General features: G+C 46.1%; 1 protein-coding gene across 1 annotated transcript in view; it reads left to right on the top strand.

Annotated features, from left to right (window-relative positions):
* The window catches only part of SCO1 (synthesis of cytochrome C oxidase 1), a 36143-nt gene extending 18702 nt beyond the window's left edge, over positions 1 to 17441 (top strand). The window contains exons 4-7 of the mRNA XM_068264597.1: positions 2319 to 2516; positions 8808 to 8900; positions 13557 to 13672; positions 17179 to 17441. Coding sequence (XP_068120698.1) covers positions 2319 to 2516; positions 8808 to 8900; positions 13557 to 13672; positions 17179 to 17313 — 542 coding nt within the window. The 3' untranslated portion in view covers positions 17314 to 17441. The remainder of the gene's footprint in view (positions 1 to 2318; positions 2517 to 8807; positions 8901 to 13556; positions 13673 to 17178) is intronic.
* The last annotated feature ends 5850 nt before the right edge of the window (positions 17442 to 23291 follow it).

Here is a 23291-nt window from a genome sequence, read left to right as displayed (position 1 = left end):
CGACGGCCATAAGAATGAAAGTGCGGAGATCTTCCGAATAGTCAGAGTACCTGGAGAGGTGAAAGTCCAACGCCTTCAATGCCAGACTGTGTGGAATGCAGGAGTACAAGGACTTAACATCTACTGTAATCCAAATGTAGTCAGTCCCCCATTCCACACCTCTCATGCTGGCTAATAGATGTTTAGTATCCTTCAGGTATCCCGGAAGGCGTCTAAGGGCTGGAGTAGGGAATCAACCCAGGAGCCTAGGCGCTCCCCCAGGGACCCAATACCGGCCACAATGGGCCTGCCCTCTGGGGGAGAGCCCGGCTTGTGAATTTTAGGCAAGTGATGGAAAATGGGGATAATGGGAGATTTGACTTCCAGGAAATTCCTTAATCTAGAATCAATGACCCCCATGGTTTCCCCACATAAAAGAAGACTACATAGTCTATTTTTAAAATCGGGGGTGGGATCCATTTTCAAACCCAGATATGTGTCCACATCTCCCAGCTGTCTGAGGGCCTCAGCCCGATAAGCGTCCCTATCCAAAACCACCACCGAGCCTCCCTTATCTGCATTGCGTATAATAATGTCATTGTTATTCTGCAGTTTATTTAGGGAAAAACGCTCTTCAGGGGTAAGATTGGAAGTGACAGTATGGGATGACCCCCTCGACAGCTGCAAAAGATCCCTCTCCACCAGTTCCTGAAAGGTGTCAACATATGGGGACCTAGAGGCATAAGGGTAAAAGTCCTGGTTTCTCACCTGGACTGACTCGACATCCTCTGAAGTGACTAGACCACCGCTAGCTGATGAGAGTATCCAGCATCCACCTGCAACGGGTGTCTCTAAAGTCACCAATATCGGGTACATCGCACGTATGTGATGTGCTTTTTCCCTCCCCTACATCCCCAAAATGTTTCCTCAGAAGTAGAGATCTGATAAACCGGTTAACATCAAGTATAGTGTCGAAAACATTCAAGTGATGGGTGGGAAAAAATGATAATCCCTTGGACAATACCTTTATTTCAATTTCATTAAGGCCGCTATAGCTGTAATTCACATTACGGCCTATGGCAGTGCCAAAATCTCATCTGCGTCATTGCACCCCTTTTACCTGATTACTGGTAGCTCTGTAAAAATATTGTCGTGGAAGCCACAAGGTGCATCGATCCTGTGACCATCTAATCATTCAATCATCAATCATTCAATAGAACAGTTCTTTTGATAATGTAATTGAATTGATCAGAAAAATTAACTGATTTTTTTTTTCTCCTTTGGCATCATTTATTGATTAGTTCCGCTAACTAAAACTGCACAATAGAATTTTTCTTTTGTTTCCAATCATATATGCCATCAATCACAATTTATCTTTCAAGCTCTCTGATTGAGCTATTAAATCCACTCTTAGAAGAATCACATCCTGTGGTAAAAGCCCTCAAAGGGCTGGTGCAAACCAGAGCGGTTCTGGTGCGTAAACGCTTGCAGGGGAAAAACCGCTTGGCTAATGAAAGTGAATGGGCTGGTACACACCAGAGCGGCTCGTTTTTCCCACAAACGCAAACGGGCTGCAGCATTTTTTTTTTAGATTTCTGAGGTGTTTCTGCCTCAATGTTAAAGTATAGGAAAATGGAAAACGGCTCTGAAAAACGCTACATCAGAGCAGTTTTCCAGGTGTTTTTGTTACAGAAGCTGTTCAGTAACAGCTTTTACTGTAACAATATATGACATCTGCTACACAAAAACGCTCCAAAAAACGCTAGACATGTTTAGAAAACGTCTCCAAACATGCCTAGAATCGCTCTGAAAATCTGCTTCAAAAACCTCTAGTGGTTTGCGGATCTGCTAGAGGTTTTTGGTGTGCACTGGGCCTAACAGAAGGTATTTCCAGTGATTCTACTCCTACCCCATCCCCCCTTCCACCAATAAACTCACTACATATGACAAAAGCCTAACACCAAATGGGTGATATTCAAATATTACAGCACTCTTCAAAGGGCATGCAAATGCATACACTTTACATATGAGAGTATCACAACCTGCTTACTGACATTCTTCCGCACAGTAGATATTTCCAATGTAGACAAGATACATAAGATCATACAAGGTGGATTCCATATCAGATAAAATATTAAATGGCTACCATGCCCTGTATATGTTACACCTAATTTCCTACTGCGTTAGGCACATTTGCATTTACTATTGTATGGGAATCTTATAAGTGAGTATAGATCTATATTCCTTTTACATTACTTCATGTGAATATGTTAGTGCTTTATAAATCAATAATGTCTGTGAAGGAGCCTCTTACATGAATTCTGTTATTCCTGTTGCAGAAATCGAGAAGGAACAGAACAGGTCGGTCGGGAAGGCATTACTTGGTGGCCCTTTTTCACTAATTGACCACAATGGCTTGCCGAAGACAGACCAGCACTTCCTGGGCCAGTGGGTCCTGCTCTACTTTGGCTTCACACACTGCCCTGACGTTTGTCCAGAGGAAATAGAGAAGCTGATAGAAGTTGTGGATAAAATCGGTAATTGCTAATACTGAGCTCCATGCAAGGATCTGTTGGTACCTTAAAGTCGAAGTTCTGTGTGTTGCGCACCTGCAGAAACTTTAAATACTTCTATTACAAAAACAACAATCATTAGTCCCCTTTATTTAACCTTCCTGGCGGTTTATTTTTTCTGCCAAATAGGCAGAAATCCATTTTTTTTTTGTTTGTTTCATGTAAAGCTACCAGAGTGGTAGCTATATGAAACACCACTAGAGGGCGCATGTGTCCCTCTAGTGCGATCGTCGCCGGCATCAATAGCAAACAGGGGAACGTGTACATAACGCGTTCCCCTGTTTGGCTTCTCCTGTCGCCATGGCGACGATCGGAATGACGTCAGCCGACGTCCTGACGTCAGACGCCTCCGATCCAGCACATAGCGCTGCCCGCTGGGCTCTGGTGTGGGGGGGCCTGTTCCGCCTCTGCGTGCGGACGATCAAGCTGTGCGCGCGGCTAGCAAAGTGCTAGCTGCGCGCACAGCACTTTAAATGGGCAAAATCGCCTCACTAGGGGCTGAGATATCTTCCTGCGCGGCATAGCCCGAGCTCAGCTCGGGCTTACCGCCAGGAAGGTTAAGAAACATGGGGCCCGTATGCAACTCGCTTTTTCTCCTGAGTTTTCTCCTTGGAGAGAATTTTTCAACTTCTATTTAAAATAACTTTTAAGCACTTTGCAAATGAAAAAGTACCAGAAATTAGGAGAATAAGTACTATAAAAATATTTTGACTATTTTCTTGTTTGTGAGTGGTTTAAAGGGCATTTTATGACAAGGTATGAAAATATCACCTAGGAGTAAGTTAATTGCATACGGCCATGCTCCAAATAAGCTGGGACATTAAAGAATGACTATCAGCCATAGTATGCCAGAGGAAAAAAACACATGTAAGTAGATAAATATTTGCTCTACTTGCACAACAGATGTATTGCACTGACCATGTTTTGATTTCAGTGAAATTTATTTAGTAAATTAAAAAATTCTGTTCCTGGCCGTTGCCATTTTGGCTCCCACAAGTTGAAGCCAATCCTGATGTCATTTCCTCCCTTACTCCCCTGGCATTCCCCCTCCTCCCTGCAGCATTACAGAGTGCACCGGGGAAGAATTAAGGCAGCACACACAGACTCACCTTATTATGGTTCCAGGCTCTGTAGTTTTCGTCTATACTCTGAGGAGGTGAGTCTGTGTGCGCTGCCTTTATTCCTCCCTTTTGTGCTCTAATGCAGGGAGGAGGGGTGATGCCACAGGGTAGAGGGGTGATGCCCATGGATGTGGTAACCGTGCGGGAGGAAGGGGTGGTTCCCATGGATGCGGCGGGAGTGTGGGGAGGGGGCATACAGTGGCACACTACGGTGACCAATCGGAGAGAAACAGGCGTGGGAGGCGTAGAGGCTTCAGCCAATCGGGCTGAACTAGCTGTGTGTCTGATGGGAAGGGGAGAAAAGTAAAGGAGAAAAAAACAAACCCCGGTATGCACTGCAACTTCTCTTGTGCGGCAGATGTACAAAACAAGAGCAAGGGACATGGGGACTGATCTACTTCTGGAAAAGAAAATGAAGATGAATTATGAACTTTTGGATTGCCTGTTCAGCATAATTTTTACTTATTTAAAGAAAACCTGTATTAAAAAAAAAAAAAAAAAACACCCTGAGGACCTCCGTTAGCCTACGCGGGTCCCACGCAGTGCGGTGATGTATATATTTTCCTTGCCGGGATCCAGCGCAGGCGCACTAGCGGGTGAGGCAGAAATAGCCGGACCCAATCGGTCCACTCTATTGCGCAAGCTCGAGTCCTTTTGCACCTGCGCAGCAGAGCGGATCCAATCGGGTCCGGCTATTTCCACCTTACCCGAAGGAAGAGCCGCCCGCTACTGCGCCTGCACTGGATCCCTGCAAGGTACATATATCAAGCCTTGTCAAGCTTTTCGGGGGAGCCAGCGCTGGATTGCCTGCAGCTACAGGAATGGGGGAAGCCTCTTTTCTTTAACACATAGGCATAAAATCCAAAATCAATTCCCTTTTTCTAACGGTTACTCTTTAACAGCAATAAAAGCAGCTGAGAGTTGGCAAAATGGAGGCTGTTTTCCAAAACTTGTGTCCTAAGTACTTGGCTCATGATGATACCAGTTATCCAATCCTTGGCATTGCCCCTGTGGAAAGCTTTAAATGATGGCTAAGTGGTACGATAATCTACTATTATTGAAAAGTTTGCTATTTAGTGTCTTTATTCAGTACTGTACTGTCCCAGTCCTCATTACTGATCTAACCACTTAACGACAAGCCAACGCCTATAGGCGGCGTCTGGTCGGGAAATCGCTGTCCTGTACCGCCTATTCTGAGGAGGAGAGGCAGGGGGAATAGCGCTGCGGAGGAGGGCTTTTAGGAGCCACCCCCGCTACATCAGATAGCCGGCGGCGATCAGACTCCCTCCAGCAGGACATCCCCCTAGTGGGGAAAAAAGGGGGGAAGGGGGAAGTCTGATCGCCCTGCCTGCCACACGATCTGTGCTGGGGGCTGAAGAGCCCACCCAGCACAGATCATTCAAAATTCCTGCGGTCCTTTAGTGGTTAATAGGAACCCGAGATGTGAAATCTATGGAAGCTGACATTTATTTCCTTTTAAACAATCCCAGTTGCCTGGCAGTCCTGCTGATCTTTCTGGTCAGTTGGGTCTAAATCACACACCTGAAACAAGCATGCATCTAATCTTGTCAGATTTGTCATAGGCATCTGATCTGCATGCTTGTTCAGGGTGTATGGCTTAAAGGATTAGAGACAAAGGATTACCAGGACAGCCAGGTAATGTGCATTATTTAGGAAATAAACATGCCAGCCTTCATATCCCTCTCACCTCGGTTTTCCTTTAAACTTGGCATTTGTTAAAGTTCATCGATTTAGTTGCCCTCTTCCTCAAAATTCAGTTCATTTTCTGGTCAAATGTTTCCCTATTGTGATTGCTGTTCTAGTGGTCCTGAACCTGCACAGTTGAAGCAGAGCACCTCCCTTGGTTCTCCAGCTACTGTCAAGCTATTTTGTAGAGCTACAGTATTTTGTGTCAAGTTATTCTGTTGTTTTTGATAAAAATCTGTGTCTTTTTTATCAAAATGTTTTTGTGTGAATTATTGAAATCCCACCTTTCTATGTATGACCCTATATCTTTCTTACTTTTGGTTTGCTGTAGTAATTGTTTTTTCTCTAGGTATGTGGGGTGGCTTATACCATACATCAATAAACCATCGGCATCTTTACTTCCACCATAAATATTTATATACCTCTGTATGGCGACGCCGGGTCCCGCTGTATGACGCCACGTACCTCTGTATGGCGACGCCAGGTCCCGCTGTATGACGCCACGTACCTCTGTATGGCGACGCCGGGTCCCGCTGTATGACGCCACGTACATCTGTATGGCGACACCGAGTCCCGCTGTATGACGCCACGTACCTCCTGTATGGCGACGCCGGGTCCCGTTGTGTGACGCCACGTATCTCTGTATGGCGACGCCGGGTCCCGCTGTATGACGCCACATACCTCTGTATGGCGACGCCGGGTTCCGCTGTATGACGCCACGGACCTCTGTATGGCGACGCCGGGTCCCGCTGTATGACGCCACGTACCTCCTGTATGGCGACGCCGGGTCCCGCTGTATGACGCCACGTACCTCCTGTATGGCGACGCCGGGTCCCGCTGTATGACACCACGTACCTCCTGTATGGCGACGCCGGGTCCCGCTGTATGACGCCACGTACCTCTGTATGGCGACGCCGGGTCCCGCTGTATGACGCCACGTACCTCTGTATGGCGACGCTGGGTCCCGCTGTGCGACGCCGGGTCCCGCTGTATGACGCCACATACCTCTGTATGGCGACGCCGGGTCCCGCTGTATGACGCCACGTACCTCTGTATGGCGACGCCGGGTCCCGCTGTATGACGCCACGTACCTCTGTATGGCGACGCCGGGTCCCGCTGTATGACGCCACGTACCTCTGTATGGCGACGCCGGGTCCCGCTGTATGACGCCACGTACCTCTGTATGGCGACGCCGGGTCCCGCTGTATGACGCCACGTACCTCTGTATGGCGACGCCGGGTCCCGCTGTATGACGCCACGTACCTCTGTATGGCGACGCCGCGTCCCGCTGTATGACGCCACGTACCTCTGTATGGCGACGCCGGGTCCCGCTGTATGACGCCACGTACCTCTGTATGGCGACGCCGGGTCCCGCTGTATGACGCCACGTACCTCTGTATGGCGACGCCGGGTCCCGCTGTATGACGCCACGTACCTCTGTATGGCGACGCCGGGTCCTGCTGTATGACGCCACGTACCTCTGTATGGCGACGCCGGGTCCCGCTGTATGACGCCACGTACCTCTGTATGGCGACGCCGGGTCCCGCTGTATGACGCCACGTACCTCTGTATGGCGACGCCGGGTCCCGCTGTATGACGCCACGTACCTCTGTATGGCGACGCCGGGTCCCGCTGTATGACGCCACGTACCTCTGTATGGCGACGCCGGGTCCCGCTGTATGACGCCACGTACCTCTGTATGGCGACGCCGGGTCCCGCTGTATGACGCCACGTACCTCTGTATGGCGACGCCGGGTCCCGCTGTATGACGCCACGTACCTCTGTATGGCGACGCCGCGTCCCGCTGTATGACGCCACGTACCTCTGTATGGCGACGCCGGGTCCCGCTGTATGACGCCACGTACCTCTGTATGGCGACGCCGGGTCCCGCTGTATGACGCCACGTACCTCTGTATGGCGACGCCGGGTCCCGCTGTATGACGCCACGTACCTCTGTATGGCGACGCCGGGTCCCGCTGTATGACGCCACGTACCTCTGTATGGCGACGCCGGGTCCCGCTGTATGACGCCACGCACCTCTGTATGGCGACAATGGGTCCCGCTGTATGATGCCACGTACCTCTGTATGGCGACGCCGGGTCCCCCTGTATGACGCCACGTACCTCTGTATGGCGACGCCGGGTCCCGCTGTATGATGCCACGTACCTCTGTATGGTGACGCCGGGTCCCGCTGTATGACGCCACGTACCTCTGTATGGTGACGCCGGGTCCCGCTGTATGACGCCACGAATTTCTGTATGGTGACGCCGGGTCCCGCTGTATGACGCCACGTACCTCTGTATGCTGACGCCGGGTCCCGCTGTATGACGCCACGTACCTCTGTATGGTGACGCCGGGTCCCGCTGTATGACGCCACGTACCTCTGTATGGCGACGCCGGGTCCCGCTGTATGACGCCACGTACCTCTGTATGGCGACGCCGGGTCCCGCTGTATGACGCCACGTACCTCTGTATGGCGACGCCGGGTCCCGCTGTATGACGCCACGTACCTCTGTATGGCGACGCCGGGTCCCGCTGTATGACGCCACGTACCTCTGTATGGTGACGCCGGGTCCCGCAGTATGACGCCACGTACCTCTGTATGGCGACAATGGGTCCCGCTGTATGACGCCACGTACCTCTGTATGGCGACGCCGGGTCCCGCTGTATGACGCCACGTACCTCTGTATGGCGACAATGGGTCCCGCTGTATGACGCCACGTACCTCTGTATGGCGACGCCGGGTCCCGCTGTATGATGCCACGTACCTCTGTATGGCGACGCCGGGTCCCGCTGTATGACGCCACGTACCTCTGTATGGCGACGCCGGGTCCCGCTGTATGACGCCACGTACCTCTGTATGGCGACGCCGGGTCCCGCTGTATGATGCCACGTACCTCTGTATGGCGACGCCGGGTCCCCCTGTATGACGCCACGTACCTCTGTATGGCGACGCCGGGTCCCCCTGTATGACGCCACGTACCTCTGTATGGCGACGCCGGGTCCCGCTGTATGATGCCACGTACCTCTGTATGGCGACGCCGGGTCCCGCTGTATGACGCCACGTACCTCTGTATGGTGACGCCGGGTCCCGCTGTATGATGCCACGTACCTCTGTATGGCGACGCCGGGTCCCGCTGTATGACGCCACGTACCTCTGTATGGCGACGCCGGGTCCCGCTGTATGACGCCACGTACCTCTGTATGGTGACGCCGGGTCCCGCTGTATGGTGACACTTTTCAGGACTTTGCAATTAAAGTACCAAAAAGTAGGGGGAAAAGTAATAACAATATTTTTCTTAGTATTTTCTTGGTTGCTGATGGTTTAAAAGGAATGTTATTGACAAAGTGTGAAAATACGACCTAGGAGAAAACTTGGGAGAAAAAGTGAATTGCATATGGGATGATGTTGGTTTGTGTTTTCCAGATGCCATGGAGGACATTCCCAAACTCACTCCACTCTTCATCACTATAGATCCTGAGCGGGATAACACAGAAGCCGTGGGCAAATACATTAAAGGTAAATGATCCTTGCTGATGTGACACTGTAGTGTCAGGCAGCAATATGATACTTCACTACGGTTAATGGAAAAATAATGATTTAGGATCAGTGGCTGATTGAGCTTTACCTGATCTCAAGCTATACGAGTTAAACTGATGCTCGTTAAAGGACAACCGAGGTGACATGAGATAGGTAGGTGTGTGTGTGTGTGTGTGTGTGTGTGTGTGTGTGTGTGTGTGTGTGTGTGTGTGTGTGTGTACAGTGCCAAGCACACCGATAACTATGCTGTGTTCCTTTTTTTTTTTTTCTTTGCCTAAAACAGTTAATCAGGTGTGCAAGCGGCAGTTTCTGTCCAGGTCGGGGCCAGGTCAGACTAGCATAACCCTCACCGATAAGAAAGTACAGCCATAAAACACTTTCCTGTTAGTAAATGGCTTCTGACAGCAAGAAAGAAATAAAAAGGGTCAATTCATAGATTTTTAGCTCTGACACACCTCAATGAAAGTGTCATTGAGCAGAGATAATGAAACAGTAAAAACCTAAAAACTAGATTTTGATATAATACTGTGATATAATACTGTAAAAAAAAGTCATTTTTAAGAGGAGAATAGATACAATTGTTTTTCTTATCAGTTTATTTTCAGTTCAGATGTCCTTTAACCTCCCTGGCGGTAAGCCCGAACTGAGTTCGGGCTATGCCGCCGGGAGGCACCGCTCAGGCCCCGCTGGGCCGATTTGCATAATTTTTTTTTTGTTACACGCAGCTAGCACTTTGCTAGCTGCGTGTAACCGCAGATCCGCCGCTATACGCGTCGCCGCAGCCGCCCCCCCCCCCCCCCCCAGACCCCGTGCGCTGCCTGGCCAATCAGCGCCAGGCAGCGCCGTGGGATGGATCGGATTCCCCTTTGACGTCGATGACGTTGGTGACGTCATCGGTGACGTCATCACGCCCCGTCGCCATGGCGACGGGGGAAGCCCTCCAAGAGATCCCGTTCTTTGAACGGGATCTCTTGATCTCCGATCGCCTTTGGCGATCGGAGGGGCTGGGGGGATGCCGCTCGGCAGCGGCTATCATGTAGCGAGACATTGTCTCGCTACATGAGAAAGAATTTTTTTTTAAAAAAAAAACGTATTTGCTGCCCCCGGGCGGATTTAATAAACCGCCAGGGAGGTTAAGGATAAGTGGCTTCCAAGCCTCTGACATAATCTCTGAGCTTAGATTGTCAGATAGCCCCACACCCCATGTGACCTCTCTCTCTGGCCCAGCAGTTGGTTACAGAGATCCCACATCTCCAGCTGAGTGGGTGGGGCTACTTTGCTCATAACCAGGAGGAGCCAGATAACGTTGCAGGTTTGGCATCTGTTAATCTCATTGGATAACCGTGTGAATCTCTAACTGAGCAGTAGAGGCTGACAGCGAGTTGATAATTCCTGCTTGTATGCAGGTGGGAACTGGGTTAAGGCAGCCATACACTGGTCGATGTGCCATCAGATCGACCAGCTGACAGATCCCTATCTGATCGAATCTGATCAGATAGGGATCGTATGGCTGCCTTTACTGCAAACAGATTGTGAATCGATTTCAGCCTGAAACCGATCACAATCTGTTCAGCTGCTCCTGCCGCCTGCCCCCCCCCCCCCCCCGTATACATTACCTGATGCGGGCTCCCGGGCGTCTTCTCCGCATCTTCTCAGCGCTGCACCCGCTCCATCCCGGCGCTTCCTGTGTCACTCCGTGACCAGGAAGTTCAAATAGAGCGCCCTCTATTTGAACTTCCTGGGTCACTGCAGTGACCCAGGAAGCGCCGGGATGGAGCGGGTGCAGCGCTGAGAAGATGCGGAGAAGACACCCGGGAGCCCGCATCAGGTAATGTATTTTTCATCGGATCGGCCGCCGCTAGCGACGCGCACTTTACCCGCGGGCGATCGAGGGTAATTTCCCGCACGGTGCAATCGACGGACCGATCCGATTTCAGGAGGAAATCGGATCGTCGGCGGCGTTTACCGCGAACGATTGGCAGCAGATTCGATCCCAGGATCGAATCTGCTGTCGAAACGGCCGGGAATCGGGCCAGTGTATGGCCACCTTAGTCGGATGCACTTCCTGCTGATTTTGATTGGCCTAACACACAATTTGGGCTGCACACAATTTTTCATTGCATTAGCATGAAAGCTTGATTTATTAGCATATAATTGACCATCTCTAATGAGCAGTGTATCGGGAACAGCTTTTCACCCTGATTATCTATACAATCTCATCATTTATATGTATACAATCATGGCTAATCCATGTAGCAGCAGTGCAAGAAGTAAGGTAAATCCAAATAAGGTGCAACATGTGTAAATGATGAGGTACCAGCAGGGCTGTGGATTTAGTACAAAAACCATCCGATTCCTCAGTTTATGAAACCACCGACTCCAGGTACCCAAAATTGCTTCAACTCCTCGAATCCCAACTCCACAGCCCCGGGTGCCAGTTATCCTCAATAGAGTGCCCGTGCTAAAAGCAGAAGGGGAAATCTAAGTGAATCCAAGAAAAAAATAAAAACAAGTTGTGAAAAGTCCACACCACGTGGATGAAGATAAAGCATAAACAAAGGATAACAGGAAAGTGTGCCCAGGAACACCAGATGAACCACTAAATCAGAGGGAGCGGAAGGGGTGAATAGTAAACCATGTAGAGCAAGCTTACCCTGAAAAAAAAAGATAAGGAGAGACGTCGATGTGGCCACGCTGTGGTCGCCATGCAAATAGTCAACCCTCACCCAACTTGGAAAGAGTACTGCAAGTTTAGAATTCTCTCAGCACTAGTGCACTCTATTAACCTGCTTTAGAATTCATTTGCATCAGAATTTTCATCTCAGATGAACCTTTTTATATATATATTCATTTATTTTTGTTACATAACGCATTCACTTAAGGATATGCTGTTCTTTATCCAGGTTGTTATATTAAAGTGGATCCGAGATGAACTTTTACTCATTTCGTAATTGTCTTCCTTTCCTGTTGTTTATAGGGCATTCCTCAAGCCAAATACTTTTTTGTTTTTGTTTTAGTACTCTAGTTCCCTATAAACTAAACAAGCCTCACCCACAGGTTTTCAGAGCGCCAAGGCATTTTCAGACAGTAGCAAAAGCTCATGGGAGCTCAGTCCGGGCAGGAGGAGGGGGAGGTATTACTAGCCAGAGGTTTCAGAGGAGGAGGGGGAATTAGGTTTTCACAGGATGAGTGCTCAAGATGCAGATAAGCTTGCATGTTTGTAATGTTAACAAACATGGCTGCTGTCATTGTATCACAGGAAGAAATAATCATATTCGATTGAAGCTGTTTGCAGCTAGATTTCCTCTGTAAACTATCTAAACTTTAGATAAGATATATAGACAAGTTACTTGTTATAGTTAGTTTTTCATCTCGGATCCACTTTAATCTTGTAAATTGCTGGCCTCCTGGTGACACATCTTTGTCTTTTGACCAGGTCACAACAACTATAAGATTACTAATTTCTTATCCACTATTTTTTGTTGTGACATTTTTACGGTCAAAAGATGTTATGTGTCAAACTAACTGAGATAATTCTTTTGAATTATACCAATTCATTATTGTATTCAAATTATTAGAGGTAAGATTGAGATGCACGCTGGCCCCGCCTTGTCTTCAATTGCTTTTAATCCTACACTGTCACTGGTTTCTCAGTTTGATATTACTCAAGGGTAAACGCTTAATCTTAGAACTATGGTATGTAGTCATTAACAGGTCACGGACCTGTTTAACCCCAATTATCATTTGCCCAACAAGGCTATTTGTTGTTTATGAGCATGCAAGTTGCCCATGATTTTTGATCTCTTAACAGGTTGTGCAAGTAAAGCGCAACGTGCACTTATGCAAGGCATAATAAAGTAAAAAAAAAAAAAAAAAAGTAAATGCTTTCCAAAGTAGAGGAAACCTCTGGATCCTGTAGAGGCTTTCCACGCCGTCCTCCAGTCCCGTTGCCGAGCACTGACCCTCTAATGATTACTGACAAGGGCTTGTCGGTAATCCCATTGGTCCCATCTTAAAGAGACTCTGAAGCGAGAATAAATCTCGCTTCAGAGCTCATGGTTAGCAGGGGCATGTGTGCCCCTGCTAAACCGCCGCTATCGCGCCGCTAAACGGGGGTCCCTTCACCCCCAAACCCACCCCCGCAAGACTTGGTCGCAAAGTTGGTCGTGAAATAACTCTTCCTGGAGGCAGGGCTAACGGCTGCAGCCCTGCCTCTAGTCGCGTATATCAGACGCGCTTCGCCGCCTCTCCCCCGCCCCTTTTAGTGAAGGAAGACTGAGGGGCGGGGGAGAGGCGGAGATACGCGCTGACAGACGCGCGTGGGGCAGGGCTGCGGCGGTTAGCCCTGCCCCAATGCGGAAACGCTCCCCGGCTGCACGGAGGGGATTTGGGGGTGAAGGGACCCCCGTTAAGCTGCGTGATAGCGGCGTTTTAGCAGGGCACACATGCCCCTGCTATCTAAGAGGAATGCAACCCCCCAAGGAGAGGGACTTGGTTATGGTCCTTAGGTGAATATATGGTTTTAAAACTTATTTACACCTCGGGTTCTTTTTAAATACTGGCAACCAGTCAGGATTCACCTTGATCTGACACTTTGTTTGGCTTCTCTGTGAATAATTCCAATCTCCTCTGCAGAATTCTCACCAAAACTGATTGGACTGACGGGCTCAGTAGGACAGATTGCACAGGTGGCAAAAGCCTATAGAGTGTATTTCAGCCCTGGGCCAAAAGATGACGACAATGATTACATTGTAAGTTTGACCAGAGATTCCCATCTGCTGATCTTTGCATGACTCTTACTAGACCTTGCTGATGATACTAGAAACTGCCATAGTAGTTGGCTTTGCATGAATAGAATCCATCTCTTTACTCTTGATAGATAACTGTTCTCTTGAGAACCACTACTTTATATTTATAGTTTTTTTTTAATTTATTTTTTTACCAATTACAGTGCACACACATGCACAGTAACTCATCAAGTAATTACCGTAAAGCAATATATAATCAGTAATATACATTTTCCTATCAGAGGGAATAAAAATGTATTTTCCCCAATAAAAAATGAATATCTAAAACGTTCAAACACCCTACTCTTTCAAGATAAAGTACATTAAAAAGTGTTATTGCTTGGCTTTTCTTTCAGTCCTCTTTTGCTTTTTGCAGGATTTTAATTAAATGAGATGAAATTCTAAATTACATTTTTGCTCTAAAATAATATTAAACATAAAAAGACTGCTCTATTTTCATTTGGATGCATATTTACAACTCACTGGTGTTAATTGATATAATTGCATGCTGCTGGACAAATTCTTAGATTGACTTGTAATTAAGTAATTACTGAACAAATAAAGGAGACACACACAGACACACACAGACACACACAGACACACACAGACACACACAGACACACACAGACACACACAGACACACACAGACACACACAGACACACACAGACACACACAGACACACACAGACACACACACACAGACACACACACACAGACAGACACACACAGACAGACACACACAGACAGACACACACAGACAGACACACACAGACAGACACACACAGACAGACACACACAGACAGACACACACAGACAGACACACACAGACAGACACACACAGACAGACACACACAGACAGACACACACAGACAGACACACACAGACAGACACACACAGACAGACACACACAGACAGACACACACAGACAGACACACACAGACAGACACACACAGACAGACACACACAGACAGACACACACACACACACACACACACACACACAGACACACACACACACAGACACACACACACAGACAGACACACACAGACAGACACACACACAGACAGACAGACACAGACAGACACACACACAGACAGACAGACACAGACAGACACACACAGACAGACACACACAGACAGACACACACAGACAGACACACACAGACAGACACACAGACAGACACACAGACAGACACACAGACAGACACACAGACAGACACACAGACAGACACACAGACAGACACACAGACAGACACACAGACAGACACACAGACAGACACACAGACAGACACACAGACAGACACACACACAGACACACACACAGACACACACACAGACACACACACAGACACACACACAGACACACACACAGACACACACACAGACACACACACAGACACACACACAGACACACACACAGACACACACACAGACACACACACAGACACACACACACACACACGTGTGTGTCTGTGTGTGTGTGTGTCTGTGTGTGTGTGTGTCTCTGTCTCGCACAGACACGCACAGACACGCACACAGACACGCACACAGACACGCACACAGGCACGCACACAGGCACGCACACAGGCACGCACACAGGCACGCACACAGGCACGCACACAGGCACGCACACAGGCACGCACACAGGCACGCACACAGACACGCACACAGACACGCACACAGACACGCACACAGACACGCACACAGACACGCACACAGACACGCACACAGACACGCACACAGACACGCACACAGACACGCACACAGACACGCACACAGACACGCACACAGACACGCACACAGACACGCACACAGACACGCACACAGACACGCACACAGAGACGCACACAGAGACACGCACACAGAGACACGCACACAGAGACACGCACACAGAGACACACACACACAGAGACACACACACACAGAGACACACACACACAGAGACACACACACACAGAGACACACACACACAGAGACACACACACACACACACACAGACACACACACACAGACACACACACACACAGACACACACACACACACAGACACAGACACACACACAGACACAGACACACACACAGACACACACACAGACACACACACAGACACAGACACACAGACACAGACACACACACACACACACACACACACAGACACACACACACACACAGACACACACACACACACAGACAGACACACACACACACAGACACACACACACACAGACACACACACACACAGACACACACACACACAGACACACACACACAGACACACAGACACACACACACAGACACACACACACAGACACACACACAGACACACACACAGACACACACACAGACACACACACAGACACACACACAGACACACACACAGACACACACACAGACACACACACAGACACACACACAGACACACACACACACAGACACACACACACACAGACACACACACACACAGACACACACACACACAGACACACACACACACAGACACACACACACACAGACACACACACAGACACACACACAGACACACACACAGACACACACACACACAGACACACACACAGACACACACACACACAGACACACACACACACAGACACACACACAGACACACACACACACAGACACACACACAGACACACACACACACACACAGACACACACATACCCAGATAAATATTGTACTCCTTCCCTAATCTATCTAAAATTTTCAAAAAATGTTGAGTTCCACTTGTCTCTTGTATTTTATACCCAAATGTGTCCCATCACGTTCCCCTTTCCCATCCTTCTGCCTATATACATGGGTGTGTTCCTCTCTCTCCTTCTGTTTCCCCTTAATAACCATGTTCTCCCATCATTCTTTCTCATAACTGGGTTTTTCACTCTTTTCTCTGCCATCCCAAGTCGTTTTACCCTGATGTCCCACCCCTCCCTCTGACTGATAACTGGGTTTCTTGGTCTTCTCTCTCTTCCATCATTCTGTCTCCCATCTCACAGTCGCAATATTGGGCATCCCTTCTGGTCTCTCTCTTTTATGCTTATGTTCCTCTTGGCCAGATCTCTCTTATTTCCTATCTATTCCTTCTGTGGTATGTTCATTCACCTTTCTATTCTCTCCTTTCACCTTTCCTGTTTGTCCTCCTTCCATATGCTATTGCTTGTGATTGCGTCTCTCCCTTTCTTCTGTCCTCATTTCATTCCATTCCCCCACCTGTCATTCTTTTTAATTTTTGTATCCTCTTCCCTCCTGTTTCCCACCCGTACACAATGTTCTGTCCTCGTCTCTTTCCGCTATCTTCTTCCCTTTCTGCCTTTTGTTCTGTCTGTTTTACTTTCTTTTTATTTCTCCCTCTTCTCTTGTCTTCCTTCCATTTGCCACTTGTGATTGTTTCTCACTTTCATCTTTCCATTCTTTCTGTCATTCTGTCTTTCTCCTAATTGGGTGTCTACTGGCCCCCAGGTGGACCATACCATCGTTATGTATTTGGTGGGACCCGACGGCTCCTTTATCGACTATTATGGACAGAACAAGAACAGCACTGAGATCTCTAGCTCCATCGCTTTTCATATGTTCAAATTTAAAGCAGGAAGTTGACTTGGCGAAGCTGCATTTTATGGATGGGTGATCCGTGTTGAAGCCTTTTTTTTCTTGTAAAAATGTTTATTGAACTGTAAATTAAATATTAAACAAGTTTTGACTGAGTCAAATATTTTTACACAAAAGTGTTCTTAACAGCCTTTTTTGTCGTCTATTATTTCTGCTGTTTATGTTTTTTATTTTCAAGGTGATGGAAATGAAATGTTTCTATTTGCAGCGGTATCAAAAATTCACCTTGTTTTTTTTATCCTCCCAAAAAAAAAGAAAACCAGAAAGACACTTTACGCTTTGAGAAACCCTAACTTACTGAACACACTTAGCAAAAAGCTCATTACGCATGTGATAAAGTAAATCAAAGTCAGTGAACCAAGATCCTGATTTTAATACAGTTACAGCAAAAATCAGACTAGATACCCTTAAAAAGAAACCATAATCAAGAATTGAACCTCATCCCAATCAGTAGCTGATACTCCCTTTCCCATGATACCCCCTTCCTTTTTTCTTTTAACAGGTGGATCATCAGGGGGCTCTGTATGGCTGATATTGTGGTGGACCCCTCCCACCGTGTGATGTCAGGACCATGGTTCTGATATCAAACTATGGGAGCCTTGTTGCGTTGTGGGGAAAAAACAGCTGTTTACAGCGGTTTCCAACTGCCAAAAAAGCAGACAGCATCTTTTTCCACTGACATCACCTGCCAGCAGTAAAAATGTCACCATGTGATAAATGTCAGAATGTAAATCAGGGAGAGGAAACATTTTACAATGGGCAAAGACTGACTAAATCATTTATACATAATTATTGTAAAAATGAAGCACTTTTTTTTAAATAATATTTTCACTGGATTTCCTGTGAATTATGCGTAGTCACCCTCCAATTCCTGTTCCCTTTGCTGCAGTTTACCATTCAGCCTCAGACCCTGAGGGAATCCGGTGCAGGGGTGGTGAGATGGAAGAACACTGATTTCCTAATATCTAAGCTAGAGAAGTAAAGGAGCACTCCAGAACATCGTTATGTGCACCATGTTCATGTGCTTGCCCCAAATGGCATTCGCAAAATCGGGATATTTCCTCTTTAATAAATCCGTCTATTTAAGTGGAACTGAAGTCACTTTATTTACCTTTTGAGATTATAGTTAATGACTTACACAAAAGTTCATGTGTAAAAAAAAAAAAAAAAAAAATGCATTTTCACCTTTTCAAAATCAAGTTTACCCACTTTTTTTCTTCTCACTTTGCACATTACAATTTGTTACATGTGACTACAAATCTGGCGTGAGGAAAAGATATAATAAAACTTGTGCGCCATCCTATATGTAGCTGGAAAAAATAACTATAAAATATGCGAACACAGTAACTGAAATATTTCTTTACACTATAATGTGGGTTCAAAACTTCCAATGTATGCATCCGGTCTTTATTGATGCCCGAGAAATGTAGCTCTGCAGATGAAGTCCGCTGTGGCAAATTAACTTAAAAGAGACACTGAAGCGAAAAAAATTATGATATTATGATTTGTATGTGTAGCACAGCTAAGAAATAAAACATTAAGATCAGATACATCAGTGTAATTGTTTCCAGTACAGGAAGAGTTGAACGACGGGTCGTTTGAACGTCCCGTCCCGTTCGCCCGCTAAATCGGGCGTGTGTACAGACTATCGTTCGTTTGATAAGAGTGAGTTTGAGTGATCCGCCGGGCGGATCGCTCAAACCCACTCTTATCAAACGAACGATAGTCTGTACACACGCCCGATTTAGCGGGCGAACGATGGGACGTTCAAACGACCCGTCGTTAGCGGAAATCCGACGTGTGTATGGGCCTTAAGTTGATAGTGGAGAGGGCTGTTATCTGACTTTTATTATCTCAACTGTTCCTGGACTATTTACGTTTCCTCTGCTAGAGGAGAGGTCATTACTTCAGACTGCTCTGAAAGACTCATTTTGAATGCTGAGTGTTGTGTAATCTGCACATATTATAGAATGATGTAATGTTAGAAAAAACACTATATACCTGAATATAAAAGTATGAGAATATTTTCTTTGCTGCTAATCTTCTAGTAATTATTCATAGTACACAACCAATTCACTAGATCATATTTTTTTTTTTCGCTTCAGTGTCTCTTTAAGGTGTGGTTTTCTCTGCATACTTCACAGTTTTTGGGAGACATCACCCCAGAGCAGTGAGATTGTTGAACGGAAACGACTCCCAAGGCCTCTGAATGGTTTGCAGAAGCTTTCTAACTTATTCTTCTTTTATAGAACATATACAATGCCACATTTAAATTGTCTGCTTTATAAGGGTGATTTAGTACATGTGATATGGAGATGCTCTAAAGCTACTGGAGCCAAGCTGCATCTGAAATCCAATTCACATATAATATTTAGTCTGACTTGGATTCTGTGCTGTTTATTTTAGGCTTTGTGGATGAGATTCCAGTAACAGAAGCTAAAAAAAGGGCTCTTCTATGAATGAAAATGGTTCCTGTTTACTGTAGATTTATGTACTTTAGGGTTACATTCTGTGTAGAGAAGCAAATTCATTGCTAGTCATTTTTTTTTCTTTTATGTACGTAGAAAAAAATAGAACATTTACAGCAGTGCAAAGTTGTTTAACCCTCAGCATCTTCAGTAGCGTTATCTCGTTTGAGATAAGTGCATTGCTTTTGACCTCAGTCGGTAGAACTCGTCCTGTAAATTCTTGGACTGCTTTGATCTCTCACTCTGCTAGCAGAAAATATAGAAACTGAAAGCAGAAGTCCTCTATTATTGTCTCACACTGCCCCCTAGTGACAAGTGGCCCTAAATACACATTACAGCAGTTCTAATTAAAAGCAGGGAAATGTAACAAATATAAAAAAATGCTAGAATAAATTGGACTGGAGCACTTGCAAGCCTCTAAATAAATTGGCTGCTAAAGGGGTAAAAGGTTTACACAAGCAGAAAAGGTGTTCCTTGATAAAAGGAAAGGCTGTAAGGACTGCACTAGAGTTACTGAAATGCTTACATAGCAAGTTATAAATCCTTGCAACTCCTATAAACCACGAATAGAACAATCGTGTCTGCATAGAGAAAACTTGGGAAAATGGAAGACCTGCCCTGGAGTGGCCATCCTGCAAACAGAATGGACTGCTTGCAGCTACAGGGGAGGGGGAAGCCTCATTGGGACCCTGAGGCTTCCCCCTACCGAGGTGAGTACCCCCCAGGGGAACTTTTTTTTTGTTAGAGGTTCTCTTGAAGTTGGGGTGGCACATTTTGTGTTAAAGTGGAATAAAACCCAGCATTTCTTCTTTGCTCTAAAAAATTATTTACAGCACATTATGTACAACCAGCATTTTTTTTTTTTACCGGACCAGCATTCAAAGGGTTACACACAGGGCTGGAAAGTTCAGTGTTCTAAATGTGGATGCATCCTAAGTGTAGATTATGTTATCTTGTGTTTACTTAAATATATCAAGTGAGGAATGTGACACATTCTCTGACTGTGGAGGAACTGGTGGACACAGACAGAGACTCAATACATATTGAATAAAACCAGTTAATAAAATGCAGTCAGCTCACAAAGCAAATAACTGTACTTTTGGGAACGTATAATTTCTAAATGATTAATAATACTTATGCACAAATGCAAATATGATAACTGTATGGCATATAAAAAGTAGGAAAACATGTTTTTATTGAATATTATGGTCAGGGTTTTATACCGCTTTAAGCTAATCACGATGTATATGCTGGCTGTCATACTAGGCGTGGGCATTCTTCAGGATCTGTCTGACTTGCCATGCTTGAAATGTCCAGGCGATAGTCTAAAAGATCCAGATTTATTCGCCAAGCACGACTGGGCTGTGCCCTGGAATTGGGTTTGGCACAAAAACAGCTCAGAATGGGAAAGAAAGCCAAATAATAAAGTTGAAAATGACAGCTTCACATCAATACAACAGAGAAAAACCAAAAGATGACAATAATATCAACTTTATACCGAATATGACAAAGTACACAATAGCAGCAGCTTCAATGTGATACGCTACGCAACAAGATACATTGTTTCAATTGAAAGTTTTTTTGGGAGCATTCACCCATGGTTACAGTCCTTAGGGGGGGGGGGGGGGGCTCTGGATGGAGTTCAAGAGGTTGACAGCAGAGGAGAAAAAGGTGTTCCTATGCCTAGCAAACCTGGTTCAGATGGCCGAAACCTCCTACCAGCTGGGAACCGACTGAAGAAGTGGTGGCCTGGATGTAAGGGGTCGTCTGCAAACATCTGTGCCCTGGAGAATAACTGGAATATACAGCAAGACAACAGTCTTGGAACATAAGAGAAAGGCTGCCTCTGGCTGAAAACCTTGCGCCAAGTTAAATGTTTTGAGTTACCTAGTCACAGTTCCAAGGTAAACCTCAATGAGGGGGTGAAACATTAGATGGTCAGTAGTAGTCAAAAAACTTACAGTGGGGCTGAATTGCTGTCAAAGACTGATGTTCTACCAAAAGCATTTCATTGTGATTGTGACTTATGGCTGAATGTCCCACAGAATTATTAAATGTTTAGTATATCCTGTATTTTGAATTGTCAGTCAAGATGAAGGGGTCACCACATTGTTACCTCAATGAAATTTCCCTTGGAAGAAATTTTAATTTCTCCCAGGGATTACTACAGAAAACTTACAGCTTCTCTGGTGTACAGGAGATCACGTGACCCTACAGACTACCTCCCTCCGCTGCTTAGGGGCTACTGCTCAGCACAGTCTTAGGTTGTCCAGTGCTTCCCTGATGAATGTGTAATAAAGGTTGTAAAGAGTACCCGAGGTGATATAGGACATGATAAGCGTGGGTATGTACAGTGTAAAACCTTAGACTGTAGCAACATTTTAAGCCTTATTTCTTCTATCCTATAAGTTCCTATACCTGTTCTAATGTGGTCTGGCTTACTGCAGCCTTTTCTAGTTGCACTGTCTCTGTAATATACAGGAGTTGGATTAAATAATGGAAACACCTTGAAAATCAACAAAATATATTTTAATATGGTGTAGGTCCACCTTTTGCGGCAATTACAGCCTCAATTCTCCGAGGTATTGATTCAAACAAATTGTGAATTTTTTCCAAAGGAATTTTAGCCCATTCTTCAGTTAAAACATCCTCCAGTTCTTTTAGAGATGATGGAGTCGGAAATCGACTTCTTACTTGAATCTCTAATAACGACCATAAATGCTCAATAATGTTGAGGTCTGGGGATTGTGGTGGCCAGATGAGATGCTCAACTTCATTAGAATGTTCCTTGTGCCATTCTTTAACAATTTTAGCTGTATGGATTGGGGCATTATCCTCTTGAAAGATAGCATTCCCCTCCGGAAACAGTTCTTGAACCATAGGATGAACTTGGTCGCCCAAAATTCCTAAATATTTTCGGCTGTTAATTTTTCCATGAAGGGAAATCATTGGCCCGGGAAGGGAAATCATTGGGTAGCTGCCCATGTTGAGAAACTGTGAAAATCCCTGACTAGAGTGCAGAAAATTCACTATGTAATAAAAACTTGTAGTATATTGTAACATGATATACAACACACACACACACACACACACACACACACACACACCCCACTTCCTGGTTAGCTGCATTTTTTGTTTGTAAACACTGCCTAAAACTGGCCATTAAAAGCCAGGATCATGGCGGGGAGCGGCAGAAACGGCAAAGAGGGATCCTGGAGATCAGTGACTTGATCAGTATGTTTTTTATTGTACACATCGGACAGTACAGATTCTATTTAATAACAAGGCTGTTTTACTTGTTATTTTGTTGCCTAAAGGAGATATTTTTTAGGCATGGAAGTGACGGCTTCTGTCTTGTCTGTACTTTGTTGGGAATATCGTAAACATCGCTGATGAGCAGATTACAGCCATAAAAGTTTGCTTGGCAGAATACAACTTCTGAGATGGGGAGAGAAGAGGGAGATAGAAAAAGGTCAATAGTTCATGTATTTTCATTTA

The sequence above is a fragment of the Hyperolius riggenbachi genome, chromosome 12, assembly GCF_040937935.1.
Source record: "Hyperolius riggenbachi isolate aHypRig1 chromosome 12, aHypRig1.pri, whole genome shotgun sequence".
NCBI lineage: Eukaryota > Metazoa > Chordata > Amphibia > Anura > Hyperoliidae > Hyperolius > Hyperolius riggenbachi.
Note: the sequence above shows the minus strand (reverse complement) of the source record. Positions and strands in the feature narration are given on the sequence as shown.